General features: G+C 55.7%; 2 protein-coding genes across 2 annotated transcripts in view; both read left to right on the plus strand.

Annotated features, from left to right (window-relative positions):
* The first annotated feature begins 2,618 nt into the window (after positions 1-2,618).
* Positions 2,619-5,031, plus strand: SLC18A3 (solute carrier family 18 member A3). The gene has a single exon (XM_003903624.3). The coding sequence runs from the start codon at positions 3,052-3,054 to the stop codon at positions 4,648-4,650; it is 1,599 nt and encodes a 532-aa protein (XP_003903673.1). The 5' UTR covers positions 2,619-3,051; the 3' UTR covers positions 4,651-5,031.
* Positions 5,032-7,849: 2,818 nt separating this feature from the next.
* Positions 7,850-23,150, plus strand: part of CHAT (choline O-acetyltransferase) — a 54,867-nt gene continuing 39,566 nt past the window's right edge. The window contains exons 1-6 of the mRNA XM_021943242.2: positions 7,850-8,933; positions 12,053-12,244; positions 12,824-12,942; positions 14,428-14,481; positions 17,836-18,016; positions 19,978-20,155. Coding sequence (XP_021798934.1) covers positions 8,586-8,933; positions 12,053-12,244; positions 12,824-12,942; positions 14,428-14,481; positions 17,836-18,016; positions 19,978-20,155 — 1,072 coding nt within the window. The 5' untranslated portion in view covers positions 7,850-8,585. The remainder of the gene's footprint in view (positions 8,934-12,052; positions 12,245-12,823; positions 12,943-14,427; positions 14,482-17,835; positions 18,017-19,977; positions 20,156-23,150) is intronic.

A 23,150-nucleotide genomic window follows, 5' to 3' on the forward strand; every position in this document is an offset into this window, starting at 1 on the left:
AGGAACTGAGGACTGGAGAGCTAGTCATAAGCCCTGAGACAACTTGGCTTCATGCTCAGGAACAGCCATGTGGGCCAGAGGGCTGGAGATGTGGTCTGCACCTTGAAGGCCCTGGGAAAATTTCTCTCCTCTAAGATTCCTCTGTTCTTCAGCCACTAGACATTAAAAAAAAAAAAAAAATCCTTCAAGTCCTCCTCTCTTTAATCAGACAGGGAAAACAGCATGTGCATAAATAATAATTGTTTTGTAGGCTGGGAGACTGCCCCTTTAAGAGCCTCATAATGGGAGAGTCAGAAGAGCCCAGAGGTCTCAAACTCAAATGAATAGAGAACCAGCAAGTGGCATAAGTGTGTGAAGTCAGCTGGGGCGAGACTAGGATGCGCTGGAGAGTGTGCAGGTACTGACTAAAGGCTATCAAATAAAATTTAAAATAATTAGCCCACCCCCAAAGAGCCCTTCTGCAGCACACACTTCTGCTAAGGGCTGCAGTGAGTGGGCTCTCATCTCAACCTGAACCAGGCAGAGGCTGAGGCTGGGCCCCACTGAGGGGCTGTGACTTGTCCAAGGTCATCCAGGGCCAGGCCTGTGCCCACACTGGGACTCTTTTCCTCCCTCAGACAGCGGGCACTTCAGCCACTGCAGAGCAGGTGCTAGCAGCCCTTCAGTGGATGAGTTTCTCCTCCTTTCCCAGGGTGACTGGGTGGGTGGAGGGATTGAGCAACAGGTGACCAGGCTGCCCCCTCTCACCCTGACACAGTGGTCCCCATCCCCTCATCCCACAGCCATCTCAGGGACAGCTGGAGACACTCCAATGTCTTCTGGGTCCTCCACCAACCCAGACAGAGCCTGGAATCACAATGCCCACCTAACCAGAGGGATCAGCCAGCTAGCCAAGTGCCCCTCCCCGCCGTGTCTTTCATCTGTTCTTCACAAGACCCACAACTGAAAAATGAGGATAAACCGCATATTCTACACACTACAACAACATATCAAGTCCTTATACTGCTCTTAACTGTGTGACTGGCCACCTTAGCAGTAAGTACTATTATTACTCCATTTTACAAAGAAAGTAACTGAGGGACAGAGAGGCAAAGTAATTCCCTGCAGGTACTCTAATGAGTACATGACAGAGCTGGGAGCCATCCTGGTTGTCTGCCTCGAAAGCCCACACTCTTTGCACTGCATGGCGGCACTTCCTGCGGGGTGGGGGGCACGATGGGAGAAGCATCTGCGTCTAATGCTGCTTTGCTTTTGAGGCCAGAAAAATGAGAAGGCTCCCCTCTGACTCTGGAAGAGAGAGGCAAACTGTAATCTCAACAACACAACCCCCACCTCCAACCTCAGCCACCCTGGAGCCTCTCTCCCGCCAGTCCGCCCACTGGAACACGGCCTCCATGTGCCATCCAGGGTCAACGCCGCTCTGGGGACGCATCAGGCCCAGCGCACAGCCTGGGCAGCTCGGCCTGCCAGCTGAGCACGGGTGCCTCAAGGGGTGCGGCCCTCCCAGAAGGAAGGTGAGTCTCCCTGGAGCCTCTGACGACAGCGAAGTGGCTGGGCGCTCTCCGGGCAGTGGGCGCGGCACCCAAGAAGGGTTTCTTACAGTTCCAAGAGAGGACCCCAGCCACAGTCACTCCAGAGCCCACCCGGGGCTTGGAGGAGGCTCTGGAAAAGGAGGGATGGGGAGTGTGCAGAACAGGGGGCGGAGGCTGGCAGGAGCCGAGGGAGGGCTCGGTCGGGTGCGAAGAGTGCCTGGGAGGAGCTAGAGTGGGGAGGGGGTGCGGTGGCGGGGAGAGAAGAGGCGGAGCTGGGGGACCCGACCGCTAAAGCGGAAAGGGGGATTCCAGGCAGGGGGAGTGTGGCCAGGCAGTGCGAGAGGGCGGCAGCGGCCAAGCTGATATTCGCGACCCCGGGTGGGGGCGAGGCAACTTCTGCCCTCAGTCCCCACAAGCTCCCGGCCGAGATTCGCTGCAGAGAAATTCTGCGGAGGGGCCGGTGGGTCAGAGCCAGGCCAGGCAGTTGCTGAGCCTTCCCCTCCCCTCCCGGCGGGGTGTGTGTGCAAGGGGCCAAGGGGCGGAGTCGGAGAAAGGGTTGGGGGTGTCCGTGTCCAGCGCTCGTCCGGATGCCGCTCCACAATCCAGCTGCGAGAACAGATGGACGCAGCGGCAGCTCACCTCGGGGGCTTCCTGCCCGCTGTGCGCCGAGGTCCAGGCTGAGGCGGAGATCGCAAGCCTCCGGCTCCCGCCTCTCTCGAGGGGCCGCGAGGAACAGGCTGCCGCGCCTCCCTCCCCAGGAGGAGAAGAGTGGGCGCTGACCCCGCGGGTCCTAGAACCGCGGGCGGGGGGCGGGCAGGGGGAGGGCAGAGGGCCGGCTCCGGGCGCGGAACACCCACCCCAGGGGCTGGTTCAAGACTTCCGCACCGAGACCCCTTCCTGGGCCTTCAGCCCTGGAGCATCTGGGGAGCGGACCCCTGTCCTGCCACGCCCCGCCCCCGGCCCCCGCCCCGCCGACGTCGCATTAGCATGAGCGACGCAAGTGGCCCGGGCACCACTCGGGGGCTGGGACTCGCCGCGTCACAGCCCCGAGTGGAAGGGAAAAAAAAAAGAGGAGGCGGCGGAGGAGGCAAGAGCCGACGCGAGGGGAGGGGAGCGCGGCGGCGGGGCTAACGGGCGGGCAACCGGGCCGGTGGCAACAGCATGCCCCTCGGCCAGCGCGGGCGGCCTCTCAGCGCGGTGGGGGCTGCTCTGGGCGCGCTCAGGGCACAGTGCGCCCAGTCTCCGGCCCCGGCCCCTCGTCGCGCCCGCCTTCCCGGCCGCCCCTGAGCCCAGCAGCCGCGGGTCCCGGGAACCGCTAAGAGTAGCGGCAGCGCCTAGCCAGACGGAGTCCTTTCCTTTGCCGGGACGCTGGGCCATGAGCCCCGCGGCCACCTGAGGCACGGGGGGTCTGCTCGGCCAGGACCGCCTCCCCGAAGTACCGTGCCCTCGCCTCTGCACTGCGGGACGCCAGCGCTCGGCCCTGGCGGAGGCGTCCTCGGAAGAGCATCGGGGTGGGGGCATGGAACCCGCGGAACCTGCGGGCCAGGCCCGGGCGGCGGCCACCAAGCTGTCGGAGGCGGTGGGCGCGGCGCTGCGGGAGCCCCGGCGGCAGAGGCGCCTGCTGCTGGTTATCGTGTGCGTGGCGCTGTTACTGGACAACATGCTGTACATGGTCATCGTGCCCATCGTGCCCGACTACATCGCCCACATGCGCGGGGGCGGAGAGGGCCCCACCCGGACCCCCGAGGTGTGGGAGCCCACCCTGCCGCTGCCCACTCCGGCCAATGCCAGCGCCTACGCGGCCAACACCTCGGCGTCCCCGACGGCTGCGCGGCCAGCGGGCTCAGCCCTTCGGCCCCGCTACCCAACGGAGAGCGAAGACGTGAAGATCGGGGTGCTGTTTGCTTCCAAGGCCATCCTGCAGCTGCTAGTGAACCCCTTGAGCGGGCCCTTCATCGACCGCATGAGCTACGACGTGCCGCTGCTCATCGGCCTGGGCGTCATGTTCGCCTCTACGGTCATGTTCGCCTTCGCCGAGGACTACGCCACGCTGTTCGCCGCGCGCAGCCTGCAGGGCCTAGGCTCAGCCTTCGCCGACACGTCTGGCATAGCCATGATCGCCGACAAGTACCCGGAGGAGCCGGAGCGCAGTCGTGCACTGGGCGTGGCTCTGGCCTTCATTAGCTTCGGAAGCCTGGTGGCCCCGCCCTTCGGGGGTATCCTCTACGAGTTCGCCGGCAAGCGCGTGCCCTTCTTGGTGCTAGCTGCCGTGTCGTTCTTTGACGCATTGTTGCTGCTGGCGGTGGCCAAACCCTTCTCGGCAGCTGCACGGGCTCGGGCCAACCTGCCAGTGGGCACTCCCATCCACCGCCTCATGCTGGACCCCTACATTGCCGTGGTGGCCGGTGCGCTCACCACCTGTAATATTCCCCTCGCCTTCCTAGAGCCCACCATTGCCACGTGGATGAAGCATACGATGGCGGCTTCCGAGTGGGAGATGGGCATGGCCTGGCTGCCGGCCTTCGTGCCTCATGTGCTGGGCGTCTACCTCACCGTGCGCCTGGCGGCGCGCTACCCACACCTGCAGTGGCTGTACGGCGCGCTAGGGCTGGCTGTGATCGGCGCCAGCTCCTGCATCGTGCCCGCCTGCCGCTCCTTCGCGCCGCTAGTGGTCTCGCTCTGCGGCCTCTGTTTTGGCATAGCCCTAGTCGACACAGCACTGCTGCCCACGCTCGCCTTCTTGGTGGACGTGCGCCACGTCTCAGTGTATGGCAGCGTCTATGCCATCGCCGACATCTCCTATTCTGTGGCCTACGCGCTCGGGCCCATAGTGGCGGGCCACATTGTGCACTCGCTGGGCTTTGAGCAGCTCAGCCTTGGCATGGGTCTGGCCAACCTGCTCTATGCTCCCGTTTTGCTGCTGCTCCGCAACGTGGGTCTCCTGACGCGCTCCCGGTCCGAGCGCGATGTGCTGCTTGATGAGCCACCGCAAGGTCTGTACGATGCCGTGCGACTGCGTGAGCGTCCTGTGTCTGGCCAGGACGGCGAGCCTCGCAGCCCGCCTGGCCCTTTTGACGAGTGCGAGGACGACTACAATTACTACTACACCCGCAGCTAGCATCCCCACTCCTCCTCCAGCCCACCCACCCGCCTTGGGTCAAGGCGGCTGCTCTGCAAGCCCACGGGCCAGCTCTGGCTCAGGGTCCACCTCCTCCAGCCAGTACCCCAACCCCTCCTCAACCTTGACTTCTGCCCGAACCCCCTCCCTGTGACCCATTCCATATCCCTTTCTCTCTTGTCCAGTGGGACTTGGAGCACCGAGGCAAGCGAAGCCATCGCGCTCCTTGCAGAGGTGATGAGGACCCCGAGTCCCCATCTGCGGCTCCCCTGTGTAGACCCTGCATCTGTCTGTCCTTCCTTCCATTGCTCTCAGTGCCAAACTTGGGCCGCTGCACCGCGGTGCCTCCGCCCAAATCAATAAACCGTGTCTGTCCCAGGAGGCCGAGTCTCTTTACTGGTGGAGGGTGCGTGGTGGGGGGCAGGGCCAGAGCAGAGGGGAGGGTGAACTGCGACTCCAAGTCCCAAACCAGGCCTGAGCCAAACTAACACGCAGGTGCCTGTAGCTCTTTTTCTACCTGGAAAAGGGAATAGGAAGGAAGCAAACCCAACAAAGGCTGTCACCCACCATCACCAAGGAGCACCACGCTCCCGTGGGCCCAGGACAGATCCTCCTTTCCAGGCCCAGCGCAGAGCCCGGGGGTGCCGCCGGGAGTAGCCTGAGGACCCGCTCCAGCTGGGCACGCCAGGCCCCGCCCTTTGAGGACACGCCTCAAACCATCCACAGAACTCTGAGGCGCCTGGGCTGAGCTTCCCTTCAGACCAGAATCCCCGCCCCGTTCAGGCTTTGAGAAAGGAGTAGGAGCCGAGCATTCCAGCAGAGGAAGAAAAACGGCCCATCTTTTAGAGTCCGACCTCTGGAAATGTGTGTATGATGTGATATGTGTGTGTTTATTAGAGAACTAGGCTCTGTCCTAGGAGGAGTTGGGGAGCCGTGGTCGGTGTTTGCTGTGTCCCTGTCAGTTCTGAGGGTCTGAGTCTTGAAGGGAGAGATGCGAGTGTGCGACCTGGTGCCAACCCCCACTGCCACCCTATCCTGAGTGGGAGCAGCGGCCCAGGACTGTCAGGAAAGTTTCCCATCCTTAGTCCCAGCCCTGAGAGCCTCAGGCCAGCGTTTGCCCAACACTCCCTGTTCCGAAGACCGTAGTCTGATGATGGAGGCAGAGTCTTCCCATCCCAGCGTGAAGACGCTGCTGGTCAGGGTCGCCTGTGTGTTTGCTGCCTCTGTGGGGGTCTGCTCTGCTGTTGTGCGCATGTCTGTCCTCGATCTGCGAGTCGGGCTGTGTGTGCCTGGGCGGAGTCTGCCTTTGTCAGTCTGTCTATGCTGTTTGTGTGTGGGGGTCTCTATCTGGGGTGGGGGATGCTTTGGTGTGAAAGGAAAGTCTGCCTCCTGCCGCAGTCCTTAAGCATCCCCATGTCTGCCATTAGGATTGTCCCAAGTCTGTAGCACCCACCTCTGCTCCCCACCCATAGTGCCAGCAGGAATTGGATGGTAACAGAAAGGGAAGTCCTGCATGAACATTGAACCCAGTTGTTGTTTCTTCTTCTTATTTTGAAAGACGGTGTAGTAGGGTTTGAGACTGGTCTGGATGGTGGGGACAGGAGGGCAGAGAGCAGAGACTTCCTCAGACCCAACCCTCTCCAAGACTCTGAGCAGCAGCACCCCACGGCTAGAATAATGGGGTTGGGGAAGTGCGGTGACTGGGGAATGGTGAGCTAGGGGCAGGGGTCGTGGGCGAGACAGTGTTCTGGACCCCTTCTAGAGCCTAAATTTGTTGCTCTAGTTCCTCCAGGAAGCCCTCCAGGTAGATTCTGGGGGCCGGGAGCTGGGATCCCTGGGCGGGAAGCAGGGGAAGGGATGGGGGACTGAGGACCGCGAAGAAGAGAGAAGAAGGGGGTCTTGGGGGAGGGAGGAAATGCAAGAGAGAGGAGGGAGGAGGAACAAGAGGAAGGAGAGAAGTGCGGCCAGCTTGCTTTCTCCAGTCGGGTGGCCGCGGGGACCTGGGCGACGTCGGAGGCCCTGCCCAGAACCCAGGCGGCAGCCCCCACCCTCGCGCTGCGACACGCCCCCCACCCCTTCCGGCTCACACCCCCGCCCACACTCCTGAGTGGTGCGGTGCAGCGGCGGCCGAGGCAGCAGAGCCGAGGAGAGCAGGTGAGAAGCAGGGCTGGGCTGGGCTGGCGGAGCGCGGTGCCGGGAGCAAGGGCGGCGGTCGGGGGCTCTATCCAGGGACAGCATCGGGGCCGAGAGGCCCAAGGACTCGTGGAGTCCTCCGAGTCCTGCGCAGCAGCGGCCGTCGGGGGTCAGCTGGGAAGCTGCAGGATTGCACTGCTTCTTTGCCTGGTCTTGGGGAGGCTTGACCATCAGGGCTTCGGGACTCCAAGCGCATGTTCTCACTTCACTTGGCCCAGCATCTGCTAAGCACTTTCTGTGTCTAGTCGGAGGGTCCGCGGGTCTGACCCGACTCGCCTGAATTGCTGGTTCGCAACCGCCTCTCCCGGGAGCAGGGGGTGGGGAAGAAGGATCAGCCGCTGCTGGTGGCAAGTCTGAGCCAGGACATAGCCGATGACAGCCTGTGATGACCGGCCAGACTGGGGTTGGACCTTCCGGGCAGAGCAGGCAGCCCTTGGAAAGCCAGGCTGGCAGGATCATGGGTGGGAGGCACAAAACAGACAGACAAACAGACATATTCACACATACACCCTCTAGGCATCCGCCCAGTAGTGATGCAGGAAGAGGAGCTGGCAGGTGGGACCACCAGGAAACCATCCCACCCAGCTCTGCCCTCTTCTTCAAGCTCAAGGTCCCTGAGGCCTGACTAGTGTCTCCCAAATGTGGGGGTGGGAGGGTCCGGGCCAGAGCAAAAGGAGGCATTGGCTGCATTGTCTGCAGGTCCTTTTCCAACCTGACCTTGTCCTTGCTGTCCCCTCAAAAGACTGCCATGCTCTGGTGAATGCTCACCAGGATGCCACCTCTTTCACTTTGCAGTTGGGGGCAGCCCCTATGAACCCACAGCACTGGGAGGCCTGGGAACCAGCCAGTCGAGAGTGTCCCTGCACTGTGCCAGCAAGGGCTTTACATTCTTTGCCCAGCACTGCAAGGTAGCCCCAGGCTTCTCCATCTTTGGGCCTGGTTCATCCATCTTTCTCGACTCTCTGTTCCTGGCAACAACCCTGCCATGTGCCCATACGTGGACCATGCTTGCCTCTGGGTAGGGGTGGTGTTGGGCGGGGAGAGGGGTGAGGAAATGAGCTAAACATCAGCTTTAGACTTGAGAGAGAATAGAGTGTGGGCTGGTGGAAAACATCAGTATGTGCCTGTGGAGGCTTAGGTTCAGGGGGATCTCAGAGGATAGCAATTGTGACCCACAGCCTAATAATAACAGTCTTTGCCCTCTTGGCCTGGCTCACTTCTACTGTACCTTCAAAATTAATCTGCCTCTCCCCAGACTAAGGCTGGTGACCCCTAGGGGCCCTGGCTGCCCTGCCTCCCTACATACCTCCCTGGGCACTCCTATGGCATCTACACTGGCAGCCTGCAGACCCGAGACTGCCTAGGTCACAGTCCCTCCAGCAGGCCCAGAGTCTCCCTGCCCTGGCCACAGGCCAGGCTCCCAATTAGCCCAGATGCATCCTGGAGCACAGGGCCTTAAAGGCCTCCATTCACCCACACATGCATTCGTTTCCCTCAGTCAACCAACTGAGGAAATTCACCCTACTCCACACCAGAGATGTGGCCAGGCCCCAGAGATGAAGCCCTGAGCACAGTAGGTATGGTCTTACCCTTGAGAAGCTAGTGGGAAAGAGAGAGCTTGATCAGCAAAGCACTTATCTATTGGATTCCAGGCAGGAACAAAACCAGCACTCCGGCCAGCAACCCCTGGTGGATTTGGATTGCCCTGGGGTGGTCAGCTGGCCTTGGGTGGCAACAGCCCCATGAGAGCAGACCCTCACTTTAGGAACCACTGTCTCCCATATGGGGGCCCAGAGAGAACACTGTGGTCAGCACACACAGCTGGAACTCGAGACTGGGGCCAGGCCTACAATGAGACCCCTATATACAGCTGTCAGGCTCTGGCCTCCTCATGGAACTGGGGTAGGGGTCTGTTGGTGGGAGGTGGAGGGTTTGTGATAGGTCTATGTGGCTGCTGTGTTGATGCTTCTCACTTCTTGGTCCCCAGGTCCACACTCTGCATCCCTGGATCAGGACTCACCAAGACACCCATCCTGGAAAAGGTCCCCCATAAGATGGCAGCAAAAACTCCCAGCAGTGAGGAGGAGTCTGTGAGTGACTTTTGGAGTCCTATCTCAACCCTGCTTTCCCCACCCACATGCCCTTGCTTGCAGAACAGTCCTGACTGAGACTGGCCCCCAGCATTTGCCTGGCCGCAGCCCTGTCCTCTACTGGCATGAGGCCCAGGCTACAGCCCCGCCCCCAGCTTGCTGAGGATCCCAGAAGGGCCTGGAGGGGCAGAGATGGGCCTCAGGGTGCCAAGGGAATGCTAAGAACTAAACTTCCAAATCCCTGGGCCAGGCTAGGCACTATCTTTCCTTTCAGGGCCTCTCTTCATTCCAGCTTCCACTTCTGATAGCTTTGAGCCTAGTGATTTTGCCTTAGGGTGGGGCTGAATTCCTACTCCAAGCCCCTCAAGTCCCAGCTCCAGCTGCTGTCACTAGTTCAGCCTTGGAGCCTTAGGCACTATGTTCTCCACTGGCCTGAGACAATGCCATCATCCCTGGGCAGGCATCCTCCCTCCCACCCCAGCCAGCCTTCGGGTGGCAGAGCAACACACCTGATTTCAGGTTGCTGCATGTGTTTCCCCTTTCCCACACTTGTCTTTTTGCCACTCCTCTTCCCTGTTCCCCCTTCCCCAAGCCCTCATTTGAAACCCTGAACAGAATTTTCTGGCTTCTCCCCAAGAAGCTGCTCACTCCATTGCCCTGACCTCTGCAGCTGACAAACATCTATTGTCACCTCTGGTCCACTGGCATGCTTCTCCACCCAACCCCATTGGGCTGTGGCTTCCTTAAGAGCAGGCTCTGTTTCTCCATCGTCTCTGAGTTCAGCCCAGGATCTGACTCACATGAACTGTCCAGGAAATACGGAGTTTTGGAGTATTACCTGAGACTCCCAGGTCCAAAGACCCTCTTAGTACAGGGCTAGAAGTCTGGGAGAGTCTGGGGAGGATCCCTGGGGGGGCTGAGATGTCTGAGCTGCGATTTCCTGCTTTCTTTTTACCCACTGCTGATTCCCTGTTAGCCAGGCTAAGTCACAGTGCACTGTCAGAGCCTAGAAGAAGGTGGGCAGTGTCTGGTAGAGGCTCTAGCCAGACTTGTGGGCCCTTTTGGCCAGGCCATTAACTGGGCTGGGCTTTCTGTAGGTGCTCACCCGCCCACCCACCCATCACACAGACCACCCCCCACTGCAAGAGACGGAACAACCAGAACAGCTGGGTTGGGGGCCCAGACCTGGCTCGCTGGGGTTGAGCAGGGCAGCCTGGGATGCTGCCCAGATCTGTCCTCGCATCATTCCCCAGGGCAGAAGCAGCCTGTAGTTGGCATTGACACCCCACCCCTACCAGAGAAGTGAACCCTAGAGGCAGGATTAGACAGGCAGAGGGCCGCCATTCATCCATCAGCAGCAGGGGCAGAGAAGGAGGTGCTTTTAAGGGGCCCCTTCACTCTGCAGCCTACGGGGAGGAACCTTTACTGTCTCATGGAAACTCATCACTGCACAGAGGAGAAGCCCCTGAAGGAAGGTGCCTCACTGTCTACCAGCATGTCCCAGGAACCATGTTGCAGAATTCTGGTCATTAGGGCAGCACTGAATTATGTCTCTCATCCAAAGCCATCTTTCATCCTTCCAAATCTCTCCAGGTCTGCCTCCCGCCCCTCAGGTCTGGAGATCAGTTAGATTCTGGAGCCCCAGCTGAGAACAGTTTATAAATTAAGAGTGACTAGCAGCCAACAATATCAGTAACAGGACTATTTCATCTTAGATCCATCCTTCATGGCTTAAAAGCACTTTCACATGCATTAGGTCTTTAATCCTATGAGAGGGAGGGCTCACTACCCCCATTTTACAGGAGAAGAAATTGGACAATTTAAGCAATATTATTATAAGTTCTGCCTTCCTATTGTCAGTGGCCAAGTGAGGGACAAGAAGAGGAAAGGAATGGAAAAGGGAGTGAAAGGGAAGGGAGAGAACGACCCAGGAGAAAGAAGCAGAGTGGACATGGAAGACTGATTTTAGCTCCTTGTCTGCCATCAGATTTGTATGTTACCTTGGACTAGCTACTCCACTCTCTGGGAGTCAGTTTCCTCATAAATAAATGGGAAGTCACAAAATTGAAGCCACACAGAAGCCTTCTGTGGTGAAAGCTGCTGGCAAACTGAGAAGCACAGCATGCGTATAGGAGGGCGGAGTCGGGGGGTTCTTCCCAGGCTCTAGCCACACTTTGGGGCCCCCAAAGAGTATGGGTTTCCACTTGGGAATTCTTCTGGCAGTATAAGACAGCAAGGTCGTAACATTTTAGATGTGCCTATTCGAGGCCAGTTGTTTCCCCCATTTAATTCTCTCTGTGTTCCTCTCAGGTAGGAATTATTATTTATGTCCTATGGATGAGGAGCAGAGGCTTGGAGAGATTCGGAGAGGAAGGACATTCACTGCATCCCCCCCACTGCCCCTAACACCCACATGAAACCAAATCCCCTGCCTGGGTTTTATAAGTAGGAGGGACTTATAAGAAGCTCAGGGCATGAATCATCTTCTGAGGAAACCTCTTGTAGGATTCTAGTCATTAGGGCAGCACTGAATTGTCTCTCATCCAAAACCATCTTTTATCCTTCCAAATCTCTCCTTAAGAGTGCCCCCTTCAGGTCCAGAGATCAATCAGATTCTGGAGCCCCAGCTGGGAACAATCCTAAATTAAGAGTCACCAGTAGCCAACAATATCAATAACAGGACTATTTCATCTTAGATCCATCCTTTGTGGCTTAAAAGCCCTTTCATATCTATTATCTGTTTGATCCTATGAGAGATAGGGGTTACTACTCCCATTCTACAGAGGAAGAAACTGAGGCACAGAGGGAGGGTGACTTGCCCAAGTTTGCAGAGCTGGTCAGTGGCAGGGTCAGGGTACAAACCCAGGTCTGTCTGGTGCCAATATCACCATATTTTCCTCTACACTTTACCCCTTTCTGGGGACAGAGCACAGTGAGGTCAGGGACCAAACCAAAACTTCCTAAATTCATAATTTTGCTGAGCTGAGCCCTAGAAATGGACAGGCCCCAGGGTAGAGAACAACACAGGGGCAGAACGACACAGATACTAGGGACCAACCTGGGGACAGGCATGGGGCGCACATACGAGAGGCACAATGCCTATGAACCCTCTTCTCCAGGGGCTGCCCAAACTGCCGGTGCCCCCACTGCGGCAGACCCTGGCCACGTACCTGCAGTGCATGCAACACCTGGTGCCTGAGGAGAAGTTCAGGAAGAGCCAGGCCATTGTGCAGCGGTTCGGGGCCCCTGGTGGCCTCGGTGAGACCCTGCAGCAGAAACTGTTGGAGCGGCAGGAGAAGACAGCCAACTGGGTAAGAGGGGCAGACAAGGGACCCATAGAAGAGGGGCAGGAGGCAGACCTGGAGACAGAGGGAATTCGGTGAGAGGCAGGTATGGGACAAAGACAGGGCAGAAGGAGAGACGAGGGACAAGGATGGAAGATAGGGGTGGGAACAGGCAGGTGGCATGGATTGGAGGACAGGAAGGGGCAAGGATGGGAAGCAAACAAGATGAGGAACGGGAAATACGGATAGAGAAAGAGGAGGACAAATCGGGGACAGGAATAGGGGACAGATGGGGACAGAGATCGCATCAGGAAAGAAAAGAGGGTGAAAGGCATGAAGGAGACACCTATAAGGACAGGCAGAGGACAGTGATGTAGCACCAAGCCACCAGGATGGGGACTGGGAAAGAAGAAAGGAGACAGGAGGGCACAAAGGTGAAGGACAGGCCCGGTGGACTGGGAAGCTCCTGGCACATACCTGGGGCTTAGCATATATTTGTGGAATGAATGAATTAATGCTCTGGTGAAGTGTCCTGATTTTCTCTCGGGGCTGTCAGGATAGGACTGTTTGGAGGGATGTGACAGCCTTTCCCGCCCTCCCTGGCAGGTGTCTGAGTACTGGCTGAATGACATGTATCTCAACAACCGCCTGGCCCTGCCTGTCAACTCCAGCCCCGCCGTGATCTTTGCTCGGCAGCACTTCCCTGGCACCGACGACCAGCTGAGGTGAGGCCTTGGTGCTCCTAGCTCATAACCTGGGGACCCACCCAAGGCAGGGGCCCTTACCCCAGCACCAGCAAAGAAAGGCTGAAGCTGGAGCCTCGGCTGAGCTTCCTGTGGCCAAATGCCCTGAGACAGTAGACGTCCAGGCCATCAGGTGGGGAGCAAGGTTAGGTGTGGCTGCACTCGAGTGACAATCACACGATCAGCCTTAGTCTGTATTTATCTTGCAGTGGAATGGGCACTCATGGAGGTCATGGGTCCAAATATCCCCACAGCCTCCACCTGGCTGAGGCCCTGAGAGGAGGCGTGTGGCCCTGGACCACACCAGTACTTGTCCCTGGGAAACACTGCCCCAGGCTGTCTGAGAGGGCCTCTGCTTCCCTCCAGAGCTTGCAGCTCTAAACTGAGGCCCCAGAAGGCTGGAAACAATTCCTCCCTGCCAGCAGCCAGAGCCTGTGCCATCTGCTGTAATTTCAGAGCTCACTGAGCCGTTGGAAGGGCCTCTGGCCGCTGATGACGATGGAGGATGGGGGCAGGGAGAAAGGGTTTCCCTTCTGGAGTCTCTCAGAGTCTGGTCTTAAGACCTGAGTGGGACAAATGGTGGGGACAGTTTAGAGGGAGGGCAGAGGGCAGGCCAAAGTGGCCCAAGGGCAAGAGGCAGGGCCCACCTCACCTCTGGGCCGGGCTTAGCCACGCTAGGAAGACCTCCCCATCCCACCCTACCAGCTGGCCAGCCTTCCCTCCCACTGTAGCTGGGGTCTCCCCAGGGAAGAAGGAAGGTGTGGACGGATGAATGACTTCTGAAAACAATTCTCACAACTGCATCTGAGGAGTATTTTCGTCCCGTTGCAATTAAGCCAGGCCCAGCATCCCAGGAAGACAGTTCCTGCTGCTCATTTCTCCAGTGCCTTTCCCCAAGCACTCAATTTCCTTTTCCTTAGTACTGGGGGGTAGGGGGAAAGGGACCAAATTACTGGCTTTTCCCAGGAGAACATTTTCCACAAGACCAGGAGTCCTGCCCTGTCCAGCCCCAGGGCTGGCCTTTCCAAGGAAGAACTCCACCCTTAACCCTTCATCCCTTCTGACCTGCTCTGTGGCCTCTCCTGGCTTCCGTCTCCCTCTCCGCTCCCTCTCCTCTTCAAGGTGATTCCAGCTTCCTCTCCTCTCCCCAAGAGCTGCTCCACCCCCAGTTCTCACCAAGGGACCATTTTGAATCCAAGGCTTGTGGTGGGCTCACGGCACTGGGCTGGAGGGCAGAAACCACATCTGATTAGTGCAGGAGCCACATCTGATTAGTGCACACAGGCTGGCATACAATGGGGGATCATAGAGTTTGGCAGCGGGGAGGAGGGAGAGAGAAGGGAGGGAAGAGGAAGGAGATGGAAGGGAAATGGAAGGAGGGAGGGGAGGCAGAATGGAAGGAGGAAGGGAGGGAGGGAGGAAGCCAGGCCCTGGGAGGAAGGGCTCAGGAGTCCCTTCTCCCTGCAGGTTTGCAGCCAGCCTCATCTCTGGTGTACTCAGCTACAAGGCCCTGCTGGACAGGTAGGACTGGGAGGGTGGTGCCCTGTTCCAGCACAGTCTGCCTATGTACGCGTCCATCTCCCTTACAGGGACCCTGTCTTTTTCCAACTCTGTATTCCCATTTCTGGCTCCTGGCACAGAGCAGGTGTCCCTGCCCTCACCCACTCCCCTACCATCAGGATGACCTTTAGCCCAGATGGCCTGACTGTTAACTGTTTCTTTTCCTGGGGCAAGCACCATCCTTCCTTGATCTTTTAAAAGTGCCCCCTCCCTCCACATATATGTGCACAGGTGGAGTGAATTCATTTGAAGCTGGTGAACACATAGGAAGGCGGGGAAGAAACAGTTGTTAGAGTAAGGTGATGGGAGTCCTGATTGCCACTTGGAGGAATGGTGTCTCCAGCCAGAGCCTCTGTGTCCTCAATCCCCCCAAGTTCAGTGGACACGAGGCTGTTCTGACAGATGGAGAGGGCTGCTAAAGCACCGCAGGCTCTCTTTGATTTTAGGAGGAAAGTCCCTCTCCTGGCCAAGCTTAGGAAAGCAGGAGGGTATCTGAGAGCAGCAGGGAGAGTAAGAGGATCTGGAGGACCCAAGTCTCTCAAGGTACAGACTATAAGGGCATTAGACGCTGGAAGGAGACAGAGAGGCCCAAAGAAGCATCCCTTGCACAGATGAGGAAGCTGCAACTCAGAGAAGTTAAGTAACTCATCCATGGTCACACAGCTGGGTGGTGGCAGAGCAAGGAGGGGACAAGGGGCAAACTTCACTCTCTGTTCAACTTGACTCAACTCAGTCTTTACCTAGCCTTGGGACAGAGGCTCAGACCCACAGCCCCTCCAGGGTAGGGCTGCTCCCTCTGGAGAGGGGCAGGCAGGGCTCCCAGACTCTCAGGGTGGAGCAGCTCAGGCTGTCCAGGGCATTTCTGCACCACAGGCTCTGGGGTGCTCTGCTCACTCCTCTCTAAATGCCATGGGTCACTAGGCCCTGGACTGCTGTCTCCTCATGGTGTGTCTTTGGTCTCTCCCTTCTTCATGGACAGTGCTCCATTTCCTCCCAGAACTCGCCCCTCCACCTCACTATCCTGCCTATTTTCAAATAGCCTTGTCTTGCTGGGCCTGGGGTCTTGGTGCCCATTCATCACTGACTGACCCCACAAGACTTCACTTTCCTTCTGACCCCAGACTTTCACATGTTTGTGTGCACACTCACACAAACACGAATGCCCATGCATATCCACATGGAGGTTCCCATGTCCAATGACTGGAACATTTTCCTGAGTGCCTGTTTTGAACCCTTAATTAATTAATTAATTAATTAATTCACTTATTCACTTTGCAATGTAGTTATGCTGGGAAGATGAAGAGAACTAAGGCCTCATCCTCCCTTCAAAATGTCCTTAGGCTATTGGGCAAGACAGTCACATAAACAGACACAAAATACAGCTGTGTCCCTTCCCCTGAGTCCCACACTCGCTCATCTAAGCCTCAACCATCCCCACTGGGGTGTCTCTCAGTCATTACAAATGAGCCAGGAAAGCTTTGCCTCTCCCTCCCAGCTCCCCAACTCATCCCATACCTTGTTGAGCCATCTCCGTAAGTGCACTAGCGCATGCCCTGTTGGTGAGTCTGGGAACCTAGAAGTCACCTGTGCGTGTTCTGTTTTCTCCCTTGCGCCTTCATGTGACCCATGGTGCTCAGATGTGGTCATTCTCCCTCCCCATCGTGTCCCCAAGCTCCCTCCTCCCTCCCTGCTGCCCTCACTTGAGACATCACTTTCCTTCTCTGCCGCAGCCTCCTTCCTTGTTCTTCCTGTGACAACTTTCAGTCCATTCTCCCCATATAAGCAGGGTCAGTAAAACAACAAAATGGAAACCCAGTCGTGCCCCTGCGTGCTGAAGCCTCCCGAGGGCTTTCACTGCACCAAGAATAAGGTCATAGCTCCTCCCCACTGCCACTGGAGCCCCACAAGACCTTGCCTGCCCGCCTCTCTGGCCCTGTCTTCACTGGGCCTCAGCCCTACTGGCTTCTCTCTGCCTTTGACCAGTGCTTCTCAAGCTGCCTCTGGGGAAGAACCAATATATTTTCTTTCATTTTGTAAAATTTGTGTAAAACAACAAAAAAATTGATTACTAGAAAAATGGCATGAAATATGAAACCAAATATTTTATTACAGGATTCAGCAGACATAAAACTCCCATCACATTGCTGCAAACATTTCTGGGTTCAGGCATTACACCAAGTCATGGGTCAGTCACAGCAGTTCAGTGCAATACTCATACTTTGAGTTGCAGTGCTGTGGGACATTTCACCCTTAGGGCTCAGCTCAATCAACCTGCCTCAGTGAGACTGCCCCTGGTCACCACCTCCTGCCCCTGCCAACACTCTGTCTCACTACCTGAAAGTCTCCTGTTCACTGGTTTGCTGCTTGTGGTCTACTCCCCACCTACACATCCCAGGACCTGCACCCCCGTAGAGCAGGAGCTGCAGTCTTATTTGCTGCCGAATCTCCATATCCCAGAATGGTGCCTGGCCTATACAGAGGATGTGCTTCACAAATATTTGTTGGCTGAAAGAGTGGAAGGATGGCTGGCTGGCTGGATGGATGGATGAATGGAAAGATGAATGGATGGTGGATAGATGGTTGGAAAGATGGGTGAATGGAAAGATGGATGGATGGTGGATAGATGAGTGGATGGTGGATGGATGGGTGGATGGTGGATGGAAGGATGGATGGATGCTTGGTGGATGGATGGGTGGATGGAAGAATGGATGGATGGTGGATAGATGGGTGGATGGTGGATGGATGAGTGGGTGGTAGGTGGAAGGAGGGATGGATGTTTAGTGGTGGATGTATGGTAGATGTATGGATGTATGGATGTATGATGGATAGATGGATGGGTGGATGGAGGGAAGAAAGGGAGGGAGAGAGGAAGGACAGGCAAAAGGCATGCTGAGACCACAGGGAAAAAGAACTTCCTGCGTTGACCTCAGAAGAGGCTTCTAAAAGAAATGATAAAGGAGTAGGCTCTTGAAGGAGTTTTCTGAATAGAACAGTTGAGTTCTGGGGTTGGGGCAAATGCGTGCTGAGAGAAGATCAGCATAAGCAAAGATACAGAAGGCTAACTGGCAGGGTTTACACATGCCACGCATGAGGCAGAGGTTTGGGAAAACTCTGAGGGTCTCCATGGGTTGCGGAAATGGGGCCCTCCACTACTTTAAACAGTGGAGAATTGAGCTCTGCATCTGCCACGGTGATGCAATTCTGGGTTCTGCACCCCATTTTGCCTGATCAAGTTACAATAAAACCCATTCTCTGTCTCCCCTCAACCCCTGCCATCCCCTCGTGGCTGCCTCCCTTCCTGCTCCTCTTCTTCAGCCACTCCATTCCCACTGACTATGCCAAAGGCCAGCTGTCAGGGCAGCCCCTTTGTATGAAGCAATACTATGGGCTCTTCTCCTCCTACCGGCTCCCCGGCCATACCCAGGACACGCTGGTGGCCCAGAACAGCAGCATCATGCCGGAGCCTGAGCATGTCATTGTAGCCTGCTGCAATCAGGTAAGAAGCCCCTTGTCTTGGTGAGGGAAGGCACAGAGCATGCAGTGGCCATGCATTCACATCCATTACCTTCTCCGAGGAGGCTCAGTCTTCTTCCCTGAGTCACACAGGGAGCTGGGGCACCATGTCTCCAAAATGCAGTCCCCACTTCCAGTCAGTCCCATGTCTCTCCACCAGTTGGCTTCTAAGAATAAGAGCCGTCAGTTTGAGAATATCCTCACTGGACTCTCACTTCAGCGCTGATGCCCTGAGGGTCACGATCCAGACCTTCCACCTATACATCTATTCTTTTCCATGCAGTCACCCAGGCCCTGGCCTTTCTGGAGACCACACACAGGCAGACAGTGTTACAGACTGACAAATAGGACCTTTCATGTGCCAGCCTGTGGGCTCGGCACTTAACATGCATTCATCCCACTTAATCCTCACAGTGACCCTGCAGAGGGGGCCTTAGGATCTCCGTGTGACAGTTGAGGACATGAGACTCAGACAAGTTAAGTGGTCTGCCCAAGAATGGGAAGGACTCCTAGGTCTGGCCAGTACCCCAAGGTCAAGGTCTACCTGCTGCAGCTCAGGTCCTCAGACTGGGTTCCACAGAGCCAACAAGGACCCATGGGTCCTGGGGGACAGGCTGAGCATGAGGGCTCCTGACCTCTTCCTTGGGCCCACTGCACTATATATTCCATATATTGAGCTTCACATAAATATTTCCTCTGACAAACGGTTTTTGTTTTTGGTTTTGCTTTGCTAAAACCCAAGTTTGGCAGCCATCCCAGGGACCTCTGTGGTACTTGCTCTACAATGTGATTTTGGGCTCACCTCACGTTTTCAGTAAGTTGGGAGCTCTGTGGAGCCCTGACATCTGAGGGTGGCTGTGACCTCTTTTCCTAGATTCGAAGGCCATCTAGGAGCTCTTGTAGCCCACCTGACACCCTGGCCATAGCCCAAGGAAGTTTCCCCATCTTCATTCAAAAGTCAAGCCAAATATTTCCCAGTTCCCACAGGCCACCGTATCCACCTCTTCCAGACATGCTCTGGGACCCTGTACTGGACCAGGCCATAGAGACACTGCTAGGGAGTTGGAGGGGAAGGGAAAACAAGGTACTCATGTCAGTCAGCTGAAAAGGGTATCTTGACCTGGATCTAGGAATAGACCCTTCACAAAGCCTGAGGCTCTAGCCCTCAAAGCTACAAAATGATAGAACCACAGGGCTGACATACAAAGCACATGTAGGTACACATGTGAAGGCGCACACACACGCACACATGTGTAGGTGCACATGCACACATGGTGTGTGTTGGTGTTCCATTTTAATCTTCCTCTGCATATGATTGCTGGCTTGCTTTTTTTCCTCCACTCACCAGCGTGTTTAAGGCCCATCACTGTGGCTCTATCTATTGCTAATTCACTCTTTTCAATGGCTGGGTAGACATGCCTCAGACATATACACCACATTTCACTTAGCCATTCCCCTTCTGGAGAACAGTGAGGCTCTTGCTACCATTTTGCTGTTGCAAACAAGGTCGAGAGGCACATTCCTCGTGTCTTCTGGTACACACGGGTATGTTTCTCTAAGCCTCAGGATAAAATATGCATTTATAAGTGCAATTGCTTAGTCATAGATATGCACATTTTTAGTTTTGATAGACACTGCCCTCCAAGAGTAGCTGTGCCAATTTATCCTCCATTCCCCATAAACATAATGGATTCCGTGAACCATAAAAGCACATTTTCTTTCGGCTAAGTTTAATGTTACCTTTTTTGATTGGGGGCAGTGAGGAATCCAGCAGAGTCAACAGCCTTGGCTTGGTCCCTAAACTGAGACTGCTTAGAACCACCAAACACCTTGGGAACCTTGGGCCTGAGCATCCCTGTCCCAAGCTCACCTGTGAAGGCTGAGTGAAGGCCTGGTGCCACGGGTCACCCAACAAGTGACATGTTTGACCTGTTTACCCCACAGTTCTTTGTCTTGGATGTTGTCATTAATTTCCGCCGTCTCAGTGAGGGGGATCTGTTCACTCAGTTGAGAAAGATAGTCAAAATGGCTTCCAACGAGGACGAGCGCTTGCCTCCAATTGGCCTGCTGACGTCCGACGGGAGGAGCGAGTGGGCCGAGGCCAGGACAGTCCTCGTGAAAGGTCAGCCGCAGTGCCCAGCACATCTCCATGCCCATCTCATGCTCGTGCCCATTGGCTTTCCCCCCTCCAGGGTTGGGCCGGGGCCTCATCCCCATCAACCATAGTGCGGGAGCTCAGGGCCCACAGCATGTCCTGTGGCCAGCCACGGTGCCTTGCCACTGAAGGCACCTTTTATGCCTTCGTGTTCCATCTGACAGTATCTGGCTTTCTTGGTGGGACTAACTGGTGCTGGAACTAGGGATGTCTGGGAATATTGGGCGGGGCGGGGGAGTTAGCAGGGGGAAGGCTGGCTGCAAGTCAGCAGGTGTGTTTTCCTGGTGGGCGGCGCTCACAGAGTGGCTGGGGGAGCCCTCAGATGGGGGTGTGGGATGGAGCCTGCCTCCGGGAAAGTGTCTTTCACCTGATCTCTCCATCCTGGGACTCTTTTTCTTCAAGCTGCCCCTTATCTTGTGGCACTGTTCTTATGAAAGTGTCCAAGCATTCCCATAAGAAAGCCAGGAATATTCTTGAAAATTTCTCATCACCCTTCTGGAAACTACTTTTCAAATCCAAAGCTGGTCCTATTCCAGAAGCTGATGGAATGCCCTCCTTCCTTGCCCATGGTAGAGATACTGGAATGAGAAGCAAGACTTCTGTGAGTCTTTATTTGCCCCTCAGAATTTTACTGGGCCAGGTAATCTATTCAGACTCTCCACATCTGTTACTGAGGGCCCTGGGCTTGGCCCAGGGAGTATGGGAGACAAAGGAGATGAGGCCTCTACCCAGGAGCAGCCCCGTGATGGGAACGGGAAGAGAGGGCACGGGGAGGAGACTCACATCCAGGGGCATGCAGTGCTGACCCACTTCAGACAGGCGTCAAAAACGTGCTCCAGGACTTCAGAGAGGGGAGGGAGCCCTTCCGAGTGGGATTGTGAAAGGCTCTCTTAGAAGAGGTGGGAATGGAACAAAGCCCCATGCCATGAGTGAGAAAGGCTGGAGGGAAGGATGGTACCCAGGCAGGCAGACCCACCCTGGGCAAAGCCCGCCGCCCAGCAGGGACACACCCACCTTACCCCCAGGGTGAGGAGGAGAGCAGCTGCCCAGTGAAGGTGGCCTGAGCTGGATGTACTGGGCCTAGCTGTCTGACAACAGCCACTTGCATTTTCTGGTCTCTCTCTAGAAGGGTCTTCCCCCAGATCCAGCTGGCTCCTTGCCCCATGCAGAGCTCAGCCCAGGTGTCCAGCCTCAGGCCCTCCTTGGGCATCCTTCCCACACACTCTGTCACTGTGGCCCGTTCTCTTATCCTGACTCTGTTGCTCACTCTCTGAGGACAGTTTTGAATTTGTTTGACAGATGCTGATTATTTGCCTTTCCCCTCACCTCCCACCCCCTGCCTATAGGTCAGAAGGACAGGGGCCTTGTCTGTTTGGTTTAATTTCTGAGAAACACAGTCGGGGCCCAGTTACATTTATTAAATAAAAGAGTGAAGGGTGATTAAAAATGCCAGGCCCCAGTCTTATGCCCCCACTTACCAATTAATTATTCTCTCATCCAATTATTGGGCACCTCCTGAATGCTGTCCTAAATAGGGGGCTGCAGGAGCCAAAGAGGGGTGTGAGAGCTGACTGCCCTCACGGACCTAACCTTGTGCTGGAGAATTAATAACTTAGCATTCCGAAGTGAGTTAATTCCCTCAGGAGACCGTGGTGTAATCAAATCCCACTCTTCTCCCCTCCAGGGACAGAGACAGGCATGAAAATAATCGCCTCTGCCTCCAGCATAGTTTCCACTTTATTAGCAGGCCAGGCCCAAGACACACCCTTCAGGGCTGGCCGGATTGCCCTGAGGTCTGAGCACTTGGACTGCGGATCAGAATTGATTTGTTAATGGCACTTGATCTGGCTTTCTGAATGGAAGTGCTGTTTCTGAGGGAAATGCGACAGAAAGGAGGGGACACACGCACCTCCCCTTGGGTAATCTGATTAATCCAGTTAGCGTCAACTGTGTCATCTACACAACAGGAAACCGATTCTTCACAGATTCCCCCTCCCCAGAGCAGTCCTGCCTACGGAACAGAAACAGAGAGACCATTTACAAAATGATTTCGTTTTCCCAGTGAAAGAGTATGGTAGCTTGGGCCAGGGCTGAGAGTGAAGCTGGAGAGACCAGTGGGGTCAAGGCCATTGGAAGCGAGAACAATTCCTGGGCTTTTTATCCAAGCCATGAGTGGATGTTGGTGCCTTTTAGTAAGATGGGAAACAGCGTTGGGGAGTGGGTGCCGGATGGAGAAATCATTGCCACACATGTTGGGCTCGAGTTGCTTGAGTCATCTGGGTGGAGATATCAAGCTTGATATATGTGTTTGGAACCCAAGGGAGAGGTCAGTACAGAGCTATAAATTTGAGAGCCATCAGCACATAAATGATCCTTAAAGTCATGGACCTGGGTGAGATAATCTAGAAACAGAAAAAGAGGGGGCCTGGAGGTCAGGTAGAGAAAGATGCAAAGGGGATTGAGAAAGAGCAGCCCGTGAAGTAAAGGAAAGCCAGAAGAGTCAGCGATTCAAGACAGAGGGAGCGGCCAGCCACGTGGAATGCTCTGGAGAGCTCGAGGAGGAACAGGACACAGAAGACCCGGTTTGGCAACCCTGAAGTTGCCACTGGGCTTACTGAGGGTCAGACTGGAGTAGCAGGAGAACAAATGGTTGCACACTGACAGAAGTGGTCCAACAGCAGAAAGAAATTGTCGATGAGGCAGTCAATGAGTTGAACCAGGGAGTATGGTTGACTTTTTCCAGACATTTTGATACTAAAAGGAGCAGAAAAATGAGCGAGTTGCTGAAAGAGGACGAGGGTCAAGGGGGGTGTTTTTAGGAGGAGAGACAAATGTATGGAAGGAATTTAGTAAAAGAAATTGATGAAGAGATAGGACATAAATGGAGGGGTGGAATTCTTGCAAAGGCAAAAGGAAATGGAACTCAGAAAATAAGAGGCCTTTGGTTGGTACAGGGTGAAAT

This window comes from Papio anubis, chromosome 11, assembly GCF_008728515.1.
Source record: "Papio anubis isolate 15944 chromosome 11, Panubis1.0, whole genome shotgun sequence".
Classification (NCBI taxonomy): domain Eukaryota; kingdom Metazoa; phylum Chordata; class Mammalia; order Primates; family Cercopithecidae; genus Papio; species Papio anubis.